Below are 15,942 nucleotides of genomic sequence, written 5' to 3' on the forward strand. Positions count from 1 at the left end.
TTACTGGCAGGAAAATGTGTATGTTTTCATTTCTTACATTAGGCTTTTATACAACACTTCACAGTCAGAGGTACAGTGTGTAAAACTGATTCTCTATGTCTTAATGGAACTGAAAAGCTCCATTTAAAATTATTTCTCTAATGGTAGGAGCCTTTGATCCTCTTAAACGTTAATTTAGCAATACATGGAATGCAAACAGTACAGACTCTTGTATTTTAATCTTAAATACTTCTCAGATTTTAAGCTACAACTGTTAACTTTGCACTGAAATGTCAACGTTCAACTGAGGTCCTTGTAGCTGCTGTTGTATTTGCCATCTAATCATAACTTCCCCACAGTGTTACAGTTCAACCTGCAACATATGGTAAATTATCTATGCCAAAACAGAGGGACTTCATTTCAATTTAATTTCACTGAAATCCAGTTTGCTCACTAAGCGCAGCCCTAGTCCTCCAACAAGATGTCTCATTCTGCCCATGAAAGGGAGGTATTTTTCAGGACATTTAATGTTATCCTGCAGAAACATTAATATTTTAATACCTAACACTTGTCAGGGATACTGGATTACAGACCCCATTGCAAGCTCTGATGTCCACCCTCCATTTACTTGTGCTTTCACACCTTTCCCTAGCTTGATATTGCTCAAAAAAGAGCAAAGACTGTCCAAAGCTGCCAGCACAGCCCTGTGACGTGGTCAGAGGGGTCAATGTGGAGTAGCACAAGGCTCTCCTTTCCCAGTCTGAGCCCCGGGGCTCCCTCCTTGCCCCCAGGTCTTGACAGCGGAGGGAGTGACACAGTGGACTTGGACATGAGACTTTCCACATGGCAATGTTGGACCAGGAGCTGCTCTGCAATTTCAGGATGGGGAAAGAAAGCAAGAAGGGTGGATGGTTAGTTAAAGGTGGGGGTTTGAAGCACTACATATCACATCTCTTCATAAATACAAACAGAAAAAAGTATGTGTAATGTTTCAGGAATATCCTCTAGGTCTCATTTGGTCAATAAGTGCAGAGAAAAATCTTTTCTGCCCCTACATATTGCCACTTACGGTGGCTTTTTTTTTAAGCAGTTATTACAAAAAGCTTCAGGTGTTTGCAGATACTTCAGCCAGGGCAAAATATAGCTCAGATCATGTGCCAACTTTTAAAATGTACTTTTATCTAGCTGCTTATTCTTTGAGTCAGGTGTTTTGTCATAACAAACCGAAACAAAGGCTTTTTTTATTGCTCAAGATATTCAATGGCTTTTGTGTTCCTAGCGTCAGCAGGAACGTCAGAGGATTGTATCCAAGGAGCTAAATGTGCAAGACCTAGGGTCAAAGCAGCTGAATACACCAACCTCAGAAAACACAGACAATGAATTGCAAATGACACTCAAAACAAAACGAGAAAAAAACCTTCACACAGAAAACTACAAAAGAACTCCACAGATACTGAATTGGCTTTCTGTACACACTGATCCTGCTTAACTGTGTGTGGTAACTAACCAAACCTTCTGAGACTAATAGTCATAAAATAGAGACTCAGGGGTGGGGGAAAGATAATGGGATGGGGGAGAACTGTAAGGAAAAGATTGCATCGCTCCTTTTTTTTTTTTTTTTTTTTTTTTAAATTTAAAAGGAGGACATGCATCTGTTGCTATTTTCTGCTCTTTTGGTGCACTGAACATGACAGTTCAGTGCAAGACAGTTACTTTGCTATCAATTCTGCTGGAGAAGTCTCACAAAAGGTGCAGTGTTTCAGTTTTGAACGCACAGCACAAAACAAATGGTTTAGTAAACCTAACAGAAGTGGTAGTTTTTTTATGACGCAGAGTTGTTCTACTGTAGCTCTCAACTTGCAAGCAAGCCATCAATACAAGACATAAAACTGGCACGTACAGCACAAGTCTGAATACAGCTGTCTGAATTGATGTACTACTGGTCAGGTTCTTCTTGGGACTCACTCTGGCTTTATCACGGGCCATATGACTTGGATGCTTTAATGCTAGTTTAGCTGTATATTAAAGGAAGGATTAGAACTTACCTAGTGTCAATTACCCACAACAGCAAATTTACAAAATGGTTGGTTTTTAATGACCACCTATCACATTTGTAAAAAGAATTATTAAGTGCTCAGTAAATTAATTTTATTTCAGTCGTTTTGCTGAGAGGCCATTACTTGCCTTCTTCATCCAAAAGAGAAAAAGCCCAAAATCTAAACTATGGCTGCAGGAAGTGTTCAAGTAACTAAGCACTCTGTTTCACATTTTGATTCCTCTTATTCTCTAATGTCGATGTAACTATTTATTTATTTATTTTTAGGACACCTACTCAACTATTCAGGGAAATTCTCCTCTCTCTGTGCTCTTTATCTCTTTGTGAGAACTCTTTCTAACTCTTTTTGTCTGGAAACCCACAGCACATCGTAGCATAAAGAGAAAAAAAAAGAAAACCACTCTGCCAATCCTGCAGCCACACTGGAAACTTGAAAGTCACGACGATTATCAAAAAAACCCAACAAAAAAGCAATAGTGCCCCAGTTTCTCCAATTTTTCTTTTAAGTATTAAGACCTGCAGATATGGTCTCCATTAAGTGAAACTGACTGGTATTTTTTTCCTTTTAATTTTTCCAACTTGCAGAGGTAAATTCTTTCTTCCTCAAAGCTAAAGTGGTGCTCATTTCCTCTTCCTAGCAAAGCTTTTACATGAACTAGGAAAGAAAGAATTTCTCTGTTTTGTCACTTCTCTACATAGCTTCAAAAACTACGTAACACTCCAAAAAGGAATAAAAAAAGTCTTACCCATTGCTTGTTTCCCCATGGCACACTGATAAGTGTTTCTTGGGGACTGGTTGTGGTGAGGATACGGAATCAGCCCAGCACAGACACCAAGAAGCGTGAAAGGCTCAATCTCCAAATGCGTTGTATCTCTTAAAAGAAAGAGTACCAATTATAACAGCCTTGTGAACAAACTTCTTAACTAGCATTTATTTAGATTAGTAGTATCTCATAATACTTCAATTCAATTCTGTTCAGGAAAATGTAAGTCAGTAGGACCTCAAAATATGGATTCACTATGGAATTTTTATTTAAAAAAAAAAAAAAACACACAACTTTCTTTTGGCTTTAAGTGTTTCCACATGAAAAGAAATGAAGGAGAAATAAAGGAGGGTTTATGAATTTCCATCATGGAGAAAAAGCCTCCAGATAACGACAACCTGAGGAAGCTCAGCAAGACAATAAAACATCAGTTTATATAGTAAGATGCAAAATGCCTTAAGGAATGTCTTCTCATGTAGAGAGAGTCTTCCACATCAAATTACCAATCTCAGAGATCTAGAAATCCACTGGGTAGGTGGAGGAAGGAAGAGCAAGACAGATTCAGGTATTGAAAAAAATAAAAGCATAATTTTAGTTTTCCAAGGTCAGTTATATAGTATCAGTTAGAGGGAAAACATGTGTGTCCAAACCAGATCCAGTGCCATGGATGATACGGCATAATGAAACACTATTCAAAAAGCTCTGCAAATATGTTGAAAGTGATTATGTTGTCAAAAGGCAATACTGATGAGAAGTAAAAAGACAGGGACAAGGAGTAAAGATTGAGAGATAACAAAATTTGTTCTACCTGGCATGAGCTTCAGAGGAGAAAGTCCATGCTCAATAAAGACAATTAAATCATAGCGTGCATTGGGATGCAAGTGGAGCGACTAATAACTAAGGATGGAGCGTACAATAAAGCTTGGCTGGAGCAGAGCTGCTTTTAAAAATCAAGATAAGTAACTAGGAAATGGGGAATTCTGAAATAAAGATAATTATAACTAAACCTATCCAAAGCATATCTTTCATAATGTTCTGGAGTTATTACACAGGGCCTGGGTTTAAGAACACATTGCTTCTCCCACACACAACTAAACACACTGCATTCTGAAAATCCCATCTTTAAAGTTTGACTTCTCTTGGAAGCCTTTTGGAAGACTTTTTTTAATTAGTTAAATTAAAAATCTTTATTATGACAACACTCAAAAGACAGCAAAGCCTCACAAGCTCAAAAAGGCTGAACAATTACCCACAAGTACATACAGACTGAAGACAAGGACCAGCAGGAACTTACATAAACAATGTATGTACTACTGGAAAAAATGAAATCTGAAAAAAATCTGGAAACCCTGAGAAGCAAGCCTAATGAAATTATCTATCAGTCCCAGAAATCTTTATAAATCACAAATATGCCTGAGCAACCTAAAAATTACCTGCTGGCCAGAGGAGGATAGCCACTATTTTTCTCCACTTGATAAAAATCAGCTATGTTAATTGAAGCCTGTCCTAAGAAAATACAAATGGTAGAATCCCAATTGCAGTCAAGTAAATGCAAAATAGTCTCAAGACCCAGTAGCAAACTTAAAGCACAGACTGCTCCCCCATTCTGTAGAACTTCACAGAACTGCTGATCCTTCTCAAACAATAAAACAAGAGATTTAAGACTTACTGATAGTGAAGTTAGCGCATTTCTTCAGAAGGTACTAGTGCATGGAACTACATATGCATTTTCAGATAGGGTATTTAACTAAAGTATTTTTCCATTGAGGTCAATCCTATTTCAACCAAAGAAGATGCAACATATGTGGATCCTAGTATCTTATGAAGTATTCCACAGTGCTAATGAGACACCTTCACACTTTACCGACCAGTTCAATTTCCGCAAGTCAAAATGCTGCTGGCAGAAATGGGCCCAAGAAAGGAAGGCAACCTCTTGAGTTTGAAAATCAGAGTTACAAATGGGTAAGGAAGAAATTGAACGCATTAAGTAGAGTCAAATCCTCCAAAGAAAAAAACCCTAATTGGATTGGAAAGGTAAAGAGAGAATACTGTAGCTAAAAGAAGCCTACATTACAAAAGCAGGAATGTTAATGGGATGCTTCACAATAGTGGATTGTATCAGTTGTATTACCAGAACAAGTTGTACCAACATGGTCGCACCATTTAAAATGCAAGGTGATCAGCTGGGGGAAGGGGGTACACAATGCAGGATGTAGGGAGTATCATTACTAAGCACAAGGAGCAATGTGCTCATACAGCGCACGCTCAGATACCTATGGCACTATTAGCTACAAGCATTGAAGCTAAACTCAAAACAAGTTGATGGACAACACAAAAATCTCCCAAACTTTTTGGCGGTTATTGTGGAGTCATTTCCTCACACTAGTCCATCAGAAGTGCACTGTCTCCTCCAATTTTTGACTAAACAGTGATATCACGTGATATGCCCCCATTCATCTTCCTAGCTGAGTCAGGTGTCCTGTAACAAACTTTTCAGCTCTGGTGCTCTGTGGAAGTTATTTAATTTTGGCTCAAATGACAGCAATTGTGTGTGCTCGTCTTTGCTCATGTATACAGAAGCCAGCCAAGAGCATGTGAGAGTAATTTCTTAAAGTGATAAAGTCTTCAAAAGCCTGGGCAGGAGCAATACAATTTAATTAGCAGAGTTAATGCATTTCGTCTGGCAAAGGTTAAAGATAACTGAAGGTCTCATCCAGCTCCACTGAAATCAATGATTTATTTCTATTGGCTTCCACGAGTACCTCACCAGGACAGAACATTTAGAAAATGCATTTTCTGCATAAATCTACTGATCAAACATTTCATGGAGGTAACTTCTAACATCTTAAATGAAGTCTTCAGCTGACAGGATATTGTCAGAGAAACATTAAAAAAAGGTAAAAAGATAGGAGGACATAAAAATTTAAAAGAATCCTTCCTTAATGTGGGCTCTTTAATCATAGTGACAAGAGAAAGGGAAAAAAACAAAGCACCAGGTCCTTCCTATATGTAGAAAACACAACAAATCTGGAAATCTTTCTAAATGAAAATCACATACCAGGAATGGGTTTAACATATGTGGTAAAGAATAAACAGAATGATACAGACATTTTTATCAGGGCCTATCAGGCATTTAATGCAAGCTGGCTGTCTAGAGTCCCTCTACAGCCATAAGAGAGAGATATTTTTCCAAATGACAATCATGGCATGCTCAGATCATCACTTAACGTGTGGAACCATTTGCCTTCTGGATTCCTATTGTATAAAATTACTTATGATGAGCAGCCCAATGATTAGAACAAAAAAAAGCCACCTCCAGAGAAACAAAGGATATACCTTTAAATATTTCATATTTTTGAGGGCTAGAAGCAGGAACAGATCTCCCAAAACCCAAAAGCTAAACCATTTTTTTAACTATCCCATAGATAATTTAGGATGTATGTAAACAGATTTCTTTCTTTAGCTTTCATCTGGAGTTGTTTCAACCATTAGCAAAGGAGCAGTGTGTATGTGTGAAAACAGTAACGTTATTAATATGCTTGCATTTCAGAGAGTCACCCACTGTACCAGTGTTTAGTCTGAATGCATACTTACTTATTAATTGTGTGTTCATATAGTGCAATGTTACAGTCATTTTCTTCATTCACATCCAAATACTCAACAAGGCCTTCGTGCAAGAAGTCTTCAAAATTCCTACAGTTAAGTTAAAAAAATTACACTAGAAATACTGTCTTTTCTTATATTTCTGCAAAAATAAAACTACATAATATGTCTATTGAAGGAATGTAATATGTAGAAGTTAAGCTAGAGAAATACTTTTACATAAAAAGTTCTGTGTATTTTACATGTTTAAAGAAAACTGTATTTTTTTAAATTAATCCCCTTGCCCATTCACTGCTTCACACAGCCTGACTGACCAATGTTACTTATTTGAACAACTAAATAAAATCTTCCTGTATGTACTCATCATCCCTAAAAATGTAGGCAAATATAAGGATCATCTAGTAAGTTTTTGTGATGGTTTTGCAAAATTTAGTTAAAGCTAAATTTAAATGCTTTTAAATGCTTTTGTGTGTGTTTTTTTAAACACCCAAACTAAGAATTTGCAAGGAGTTTCAAAACTAATTCTGAGTGTGCCTAGTTTAGGGCAGTAAAGTTGATATTTCTTTGAAGTGTTTGATTTTCTGATCAGGAGAAGGATGATACTGCCTCAGGCCTTCCACTTGCAGAAAGATGAGGCTGTGAGATGTATTTATTCTGTATAATCATCAAATTTCACAGCAGTAACAAATTAAGACCACCAGACTTAATTTGGCTTTAAACAGAAAACCTCCAATACACCGATTATTAATTTATATAGGAGAGTAGACTTCTCCTCTACATAGCTAACCCCAAGATTGTGAAATACTGACTGAAGTACTTCCACACAGTATTTACTTAGTGAGGATGAATATGGTCTACTTGAATTGTGTACCTGTATCCCTGAGCCAGTTCTTCCATATGCTTGTTTGTAACCGCAGGTTTTTGCTTCTTGACAATTATGTAGGGTCTACAATTTAAAAAAAAAAAAAAAGGATTATCATAGCAAATGCTTAGGCAGGTAACTTAATTTATGCTTACAATAAGAACCCTGCCTATGCACAACCTATTTCATAAACCACTTTTAAAATTTGTCCACCTTTAACTGATACAGCCACATAATCAGTAATTATTCAGACCTTGCTGTGATAACACAGATATCCTGAACTGACATATTGTCTATGAAGTACCCAAAAAGTGTACAAGAAAAATTAAGATTTCAATTCTGAGGAGGAAGCCTTCCCCCCATGCCCCCAAATCTTAAAACTAACATTTTATAAGTTTTACCTACACATTTTTTTGATGGCTTTAAAAGATTTAAGCTTTCCCAATCTACAAAGCTAAGGACAGCATTAAGTTCTATGCATATTGCAGGGACTTCATACAACACTGACTGAACAGTTTGTGCTCAAGTGTCCGCATGCAAGAATGTATTTTACTGTTACTTACATGGTGTAAAGTACAGGCATTTACTATGGGTGACCTCAGATGAATCCATAAATTTCAACAGCACATGGATCTCTGAAGGCTTCCTTACCGCAAGAAAACACTGACACAAAGGATGGCATGCAAGAATGAAACGTCAAGGGCTGTTGCTATTTGGACAAGTTGCTCTTATAAAGAGCAGCAAATAGCTACAAGATACTCGTGGGGTCCACTCTGAAGTCTAAATAACTGTTTGAAGACTAATGAGCACTTTTAAATGGTTAACAGGGGTATCTGAACAATTGCAGGGTGGGGGGTGCCACAAAGCAAACTCGGTAAACTCCTGGAAATCCACAATTTCACTTGTCTTCATTTTACAAATCGGAAGTCTTGCTGCATCTCCAAACTTGCAGAATGGCCGATACTAGCCCTGACTGCAAAAGTGATTTCTCTGCCACTGAATATGCCCCTACCCTGGATCTCTTGACCAGGTATGATTAACTGATGGTTTGTACATGTACTATTTTGGAGCCTCTAGCATGCCTCAAACTGCATTCGACATGCTCTGAGATTCAATTAATGAATCAGGTGGAATGCCAACTGTAGTTGTGACTACTGCTTCTTTAAATTACACACAAAATACACACACAGCTAGTCAATGCTAAAAAATGCATATATTTATTAACTCATTCTGCCTCTCCCAATCTCTGCTTTGTTCATCCTTTATACCTTGTTCTTTAGCCTAATCACCTGGGCCCAGAGATGTTTTACTTGTAAATAACCTAGCACAGTGCTGCCATAATCTGACCAGAGTCTCTAGCCTCTACTATAAATCAACCTGATTTTCTGTCTCAGAATACTGTTATGTTCCACCCATTCTCATTTTAGCCACCCAATTCCTTTTTGCTTTCCTTTGTGATATGACTGTTATTCAGGCACTCTTTCTGTCTAACAAAGAGCATAAGCACCTCAAGGTGGAGACCTACCTTATATGTTTCTTGAATTCCCTACCTACTTAAGGGTAAGCAATGAAGTAAACCAAAATTGTGAGACATACTTTTTGGTATTATAGTAAACAGGTATACACGCCTGAGGAAGTTTTGCACCAGAAATAAAGGCCCTTGAAGACAAAATGTAGCTTCGTATTCTAAAATGTGATATCACACCCATGGGATATCAGGTAAGTGTCTGCTTCTTTCTCGCTTAACAGGAAGTAAAACACTCCTCCAAGGACATTGGACATTGCTAGAGTTGCCAATCAGGTTGATTTTGATCTGTCTGTTCTGAATGAGGGCTATTTAAGGAGAAAAGAGATGCTCAGGTCCTACTGAATTTGCTTAAATCTGTACTCATTAAAGTCTTAGCCCAGTGTACTCACAGTGCATAAAACAGTGTTTATACTAAGTTCACTAGTGAGATAATTCTGACAAGATGTTTACCTGCACAATCTCCCTCCATCAGAGGAAATGTAGACACATCTGTCAGAAAGATTTGTAGAGATGGAAACAAATTCATTGATATAACCCGCTCGACGCATTATCCGAAACGTGTTCACTAATTTCTGATGATCACGTATGACACCGAGGATGTTACCTATTCAGAAAGAGTTCAGAAAGTGCATTCTTGCATTTTCACTTCAGAAAGTGCATTCTTTGCATATCCAAAACTCGACTTACAAATTCTGATCATGTCTAGCATGCACAGAAATACTTCCTACTCTTGCAAATAATAAGAGTTGTCATAAAATTTCCTTCTTCTGACATGAATAAGAATTGGCTCTTTTTCTCTTAGTAAACAAAAAAACCTGTCAGAATTTTACAGGTCATCTATCTGTTTGCCTCCAAATAGCTTCAGAAACCAAATGGCATGCTTCATCCAGCTTTCTTCAAGTATGTTTCTGCTCACGTGCCCATTCACCAATTAGTGTACAAGCAAACAACATTTCTGAAGCCTGCAATTTCACCTGTACTGAAATGGATCCAAGGTTTCCAAGAACAGACCAAGGAACTGTCCTGCTGCCCTGTCAGAAAGTTTATAAAGACCTGATATTTTTGATACATGTGATCACTCACAACAGCACCCGAATTCCTCCAGGAACTTAGCTCAACAAGCTACTGCTATCTTAGCAGGGCACTTCAGCACATACTGAAGTTTTCTGATGCATGATGAACAAACAAGAGAGTAAAATTCATTTAAAGAATCACCTGACCAAAGTCATCTTAATATATAAAATAAAAATAAGTATGGTGTCATTTTAAACAAAACTTTAAAGGATGAGACAAAGCATGATAGTTTAGGGAGTTTATAAGACAATACAAAGGTCTTCCTAGCTTAAAGGATTTGTACTTAACAGATTAGCTGCCCTTTTAGGTCACAAGTTTAAATCAGAATCAAGTCAGCCATCCACAAGCCTCAATTTTTTTTATGGATTAAACCCACAAACTAGTAGATCGAACAGTAAATTGTTTTGCCTCACTTGGTACTGGATCATCTATGTTTGGGAACATAACTATCTTGTTCCATACCACCGATTAAGCTTGTGAAGGAAGAGTCCAATATTTCTGCTCTGCACTCCCCTTTGGGCCATAAAAAGACAGAAAAAAGAGTGCATGTAGTTTCACTGAACCTTATCTTTAACATACTGCTACAGAAAAGCAGAGCAAAGGAATGCAGTTTGGTCAAGTGCTGTTTTTATATTACTGGGAAAAGGCAGGATTGAAGAACAACTGCTGTTTAATTCAAAGGTAAATGGAGAACTATTCATAGTGACAGACATTAAATACTAGTCCCTAGAAGTGGATGCTGTTGACAAAAGGCTATTTTTAAATCACAGCGGTAGTTTTTAAAAGTCAGTATTTTGAAATCTGGTATCATAGTACCTGTTGATTTAGAAACGCTAAAAGATCAGTTGTAAAAGGAGCATAAGCATGCGGATGCAAAGCACATATGCTGAATCATCTCTTTAACAAAGAGGCCTGTTTTCCAAAGTCTAATTTTTTCTCATCATTCACAAAGCAAGTTGCCCTTTAAAAGGTAGTTTTAAAGAGAATAGCATTGCTAAACTTTGCAAACAATTGATGTTTGCTTTCTGTTTTTAAAGGCACTTGCATGAATATATATATAAAAATACATAAAGATTACTGTAAAATTAAATACTTCCTGTGAATGAAGCTCTGAATTTGTAAATGAAAGTTATTACAAATTTAGCAGCGTTAGTCTCTTAAAAGTACTTTATGAGCAGCACCTCATTTGGTGAATGCCTGAAAAACAAACAGATCTGTAACAGAATATACATATTTTTGTGCCTATTTATGCAAATGTGCTTAAAAACAGCACTGAAATTTGAAAAAGCTTCTATTTCCCCGCTACACACATCTGCAGTCAGAGTTCTGAGGACACAACTTCAGAAAACTAAGGTGCCATCGTCTGGCCTGTCTACACTGCCTAACGCTACCAAAATATTTACAGATGAAATTATCTACACGTGGAAAACGGAATCTGTGGTTGACTGTGCTCCAAAAATTGCTGGAGGGTTTCCGAAGCCTAACTCTCCATCAGCAACAAATCAGAGTCAAGACTGCTGAAAAGTTACATACCATTAAGGAAAACAAGGAACACATTTGGGTATGAAAGTTCTTCACCACAGAGCAAGTTGACATCTTCAACTCCAAGATTACTGGCTAATTTAATAATTGGGCCATCTTCCATATCTGTAGTAATGTGAGTCATGAGGGCAAGGTTTTTAACCAAACCACAAGCCTAAAATAAAAAAATACATCTTTTATCCATTTCATTCCAAAGTATTAATACTATACATACATTTTTCTTCCAAAACCATGCTTATGAACAACAAAGTCAAAGAAATGAAACAAATTAACTACACTGAAAATTAGGAAGGAGAAAGGAAGAATTTTCTATATCACACTGAAATGTAAAGTTTTAGCATTTATAAACTAATAAAAAATATAGGCGATGAAGTTGTAGTTCTTGAGCTATCCAACCATGTATAACCCAGTATTTCTCTCTTCAAAGCAATAGCTATTTAGAAACATAATGGAAATATGAAATCAGTCTATTTATCAATTTGCCAGGTATCCTATATGTTCTAACACAAACTTTAACATTTTAAAACAAAAAATATCCAAGTATCTTATGCAGTGCAATTTTATTTTAGCTGCTTAATGAGACTCACTCATATTGACTACATATTTATGCTAGAAAGTTCGGAATTACCCCAGTACTTTGTATTTAGGAAAAAAAAAGAAAAAAGGAAAACAAAAAAAAGACCGTCAGCATCAATCGTTTGGTTGAAATAGCTGGATGACGTGTTTAAAGTAAAACATACAAAGGTGTTTTTCCTCCTCAAGCTAAACGCTAAAGCTGTTTCTGTAATAATAATAATAATAATGATGATGATGATGATGATGTATGTTTCTAGAGAAATTGCAGGTTGATGCTGCAACTTCAAAACAGGACATTTATTACAGAACAAAGGGATAAGAGTTTAGGACTCCTCTCTTTCTGCTCTGATCAAAAGAGAGCAAGTAGCTCTGCTGCAAAAAAGGGAGGTCTCATGTCATTCTCATACAGCCAAATGATTTCTGAACAGTTTTCAGCCAGTCCATTCAGGTAGGAGACAAAGGGCAATATAATATGTAAACACAGGCAATATAGGATGTAAATAGCTGGGATGTGAGAAGACACACAAGTTGTGTTATCAGGCTGAGGATAATTTCTCTCTCCAGAAACCTCCTCATCAGTATTCTTCCTCTGATGGAGGATCACCTGCTTCAAAATAAACAGTGTCTCCATTCCTCAGGACAAGAAATACTGAAAGCAAAACAGAAGTTCCTCACCTCTCCTTCAGGAGTGTCAGATGGGCAGAGCATCCCCCACTGAGATGGTTGTAGTGACCGAGGACCACTCACTTTCCTTGTCTTTTCAAACTGAGAAGAGATTCTAGTCATCATTCCCAGAGCAGATATGTAAGACAAGCGGGACAATACTTGTGTCACGCCTTGGCGGTCCATTTTGAATCTCTTCAGAGACCAATTTCCCTGTAGAATAAAATGAACATTTAAAAAAAGTTATTGCAGTTTATCCCTGTCTCAACACTACAATGTCTTTCTTCAGTATCTAGACAGGATGACATCTGAGGAGCACAGCAAATGTTGCCCACTTATATTAAACAACTTTCTAATTACCTATCTGCATATAAACTATTAGTTATAACATACTTGTACTAAGTATTAAAAAAAAGTTGAAACAAAAGAACTGCTCTTTCAAATGAGAGGATACTTTTGCTATTATATATTCAATCACACAAAGATTCTTCATCATCTGTCCCTCACAGGTAAATCAATACTCAAATTTAGCTAAATTAAATTATTTTCTGTTCTCCCTTTAGAGATTTTTTTGAGTATTGAGAAAAAAAAAAGGTACTTTGAGTGAAATACACTTTTAGAACAGATCTGACAAACTTTCAGTTCTGCCTTTTTTGTGATTTGTTATTTTTGTAGGAAAATTTTGTAGGAAATATTTTTTGTAGGAAAAAACCACTTATGCTGGAGAAGTCTGACATCAAAGCCATCTGTACCTTCTTGAAGCCTTTTGTTTTTAGAATCCAGATGAAGAAGACTCACTGATGTGTCTTCTCACAGAAGAAGAGTGTGGGGGGTTAGGTCTATCCAACTTCTTTGGTAGGATTACACCAAATATGAAATGCAAGATCCATGCACATGTCAGAGGTTTCCTGTTTCAGGACTGTCACAGGCAGTATCACTTGTTGTTTTAATTAGGAGACCAGAGGAGTTCTGAGAATGTTCTAGGACACAATTATGTCTCCATGCCAAGCAGATTTAATAATCTCTACTGTAAGATCTTGAAATTTGGTGCTACAGTTTTTGACTTCATGACATCTACTCCAGGTACAGTTCCCAGCACCTGAGTCAGTGGATACAGCAAGTTTCTGTCCCAATTACTAATATTTACCCCAGCCACCGTGTTACTGGTCAGTCCAAATGCAATGAACATCTCAAAGGTAACGCTTTCCAAGGATTGCCTTCTGCTAATTCCTGTAGCCTTTTTGATAAACTCAGCTCACCAATGCTAACAAATAATTTGAAGCTCACTTGCTGTACTATACTGAAATCCTTTTAGAGGGTGATTTGCTTGGCTTCTTTATTTATACATTAACAGCACAATCCCATTTTGTGATGAACAGCAAGAAACCACCACCCATCCGAATGATTCTGCTATTTGCTGCCACTGGAAAGACTATCAAATAGTCTACAGAACTTCTCCTTTTTCCTTGTTACAGAAAGTGGGAAGACATAATGCCCAACACTAAGTCAGTCAAAAGAAACCTGTCCACTTGGTCAACCTTCTCGGGAAGGGTTCACTCACTAACCATTTCATTCTTTAAGGACTGGGAGTTATCAGAATAAAAGTGGAAGAATACAATAAATGAGTAGTTTTTCCTCATGCTAGAAATGATTGCATCTGCAGTCTAAACTAGCATGTGGTTTCTTCTTCACTGTCCAGAAGACTGTGAAATCTCAAAGATTAGAGGAAAGGGGAGGTAAAAACACTGCCTGAAGAAATAATAATATGAAAAATTCTTTGTGCATTGGAAGTGACAGACTGACTCCTTCAAAAGTTGTCCAAAAAACCCAAAATGGGGCCAGGGCTGTTGTGAGACCATCCCCAGTGGAGAATTTCCTACCGAAAACTCCTGTGAACTGAAAGTTGCTCCCTCAGCAGCATTGGATGATTCTGCAGATGCTGAAATGTCTATTAGGTCTGTGGCATTACTGCCTGACCTACTCTCTCTTCTGGTATTTTCCAGGGTAAAAAGAAGACCTATAGCAAATATCACTGAACAGCACTGTACTGTTGATGCAGTAGTGCTACGAATTCTTTTGCATGCTACTGGTGTAATTACGAATCCACTGAGTTATTTCATGCTCTTTGAGACTATCATTGAAGCATTCTGGTGAGATTGGAGATTGTCGTTTCCAAGAATGATTTTTATGGTATTTGCTTAATCTCTTGAATAGTATGCACTGGGCATTGTTCCTGAGAAATTATTTTCAATGCTTAAGAGCAGATGGTGTTTAACTGCTTATGTGGCAGTAAAAAAAAGTCCAAAGATAGTGGAAGAAGGAAGACTTTACAATATGTACTGAATAGTTTGCAGATTTATCTCTGTCAGTCCAAATGGAAAAACTGGCACCGGCTAGAAGAAAGCACTAGCATTTAGAGAAACAAATCTGTCAATTGTTTTGGTTACGTGCACTGTAGAGATTTAACTACATTTGGGGCACTCATAAAATTAAATAGTGATAAGCTTTAACACTGGGATTTGTAAGTAACAGACTGTTGGTTGTTTTGGATGCAATTTGTGGAGTTAATTCTGTTTACAAGAACTGAAGAAAAACCTCAGTTTCATGCTAGGCAGAAAAGCCCTCTCAAGAGTTCCAAAGATTAAAAATTAAGTTGCACAATTTTTACCAGCTACTAAAATACTTAGACTAATCTAATTTCTTAAAAAATCATGGATTTCAAAGTCATTTACAAGCTAGTAGCTAGATTTCAGGAATCATCTCACAAATTGCTCTTGCAGATGCGTGAGGTAAGAGACAAAGTTAGTAATTGTATTTTTGTTCTTGTCCACAAATGAAAATATCCATTCTAGCAGAAGGCAGACACAGACTAAAATCTAACCAAGACAAATATTTCAAGGCTTAATTATGGGGGGAGGTGGGGGTTTGCAATAATACGGCATGTAGCAGTCTTCCCTGTTAAATAGTTCAGTATCATTAGCAGAGAAATACTAACTTCTGTGCTGTGCTGCAAATTTGCTCATACTAGCAACTTCATATGAATAAAAAGGCACTGCCTGTGAAATGCTCAAAATTCAGCTTTTTTTTTTTTTTTTTGGCCTACCTGCCCTCCCCCTGCCCCCCAGTTATCTTCTGCTCATGATGTTTTCCTGCTGTTTTTCAACGACCTTTTGGACGTATGATGTAACCTGACCCTAGCTAAATCCAGGTAATAAAAAATACCATCAACCACACAGTCAAGTAGAACCTAGAAGACAGCAAGTTGGATAAACACAAACATGACTGCTATTTTCAA

At 37.1% G+C, this 15,942-nt stretch overlaps 1 protein-coding gene across 3 annotated transcripts in view; it reads right to left on the reverse strand.

Moving 5' to 3' along the window:
- Window positions 1–15,942, reverse strand: part of POLR3B (RNA polymerase III subunit B) — an 81,091-nt gene that overhangs the window by 35,634 nt on the left and 29,515 nt on the right. For all 3 annotated transcript variants that reach the window (XM_030041012.2, XM_041129616.1, XM_041129615.1), the window contains exons 14-19: window positions 12,660–12,860; window positions 11,400–11,562; window positions 9,243–9,396; window positions 7,274–7,348; window positions 6,394–6,492; window positions 2,782–2,909 (exon numbers count right to left, since the gene is read on the reverse strand). In XM_030041012.2, coding sequence (XP_029896872.1) covers window positions 2,782–2,909; window positions 6,394–6,492; window positions 7,274–7,348; window positions 9,243–9,396; window positions 11,400–11,562; window positions 12,660–12,860 — 820 coding nt within the window. The remainder of the gene's footprint in view (window positions 1–2,781; window positions 2,910–6,393; window positions 6,493–7,273; window positions 7,349–9,242; window positions 9,397–11,399; window positions 11,563–12,659; window positions 12,861–15,942) is intronic.

Source organism: Aquila chrysaetos, chromosome 17, assembly GCF_900496995.4.
Source record: "Aquila chrysaetos chrysaetos chromosome 17, bAquChr1.4, whole genome shotgun sequence".
In the NCBI taxonomy this organism is placed as follows: domain Eukaryota; kingdom Metazoa; phylum Chordata; class Aves; order Accipitriformes; family Accipitridae; genus Aquila; species Aquila chrysaetos.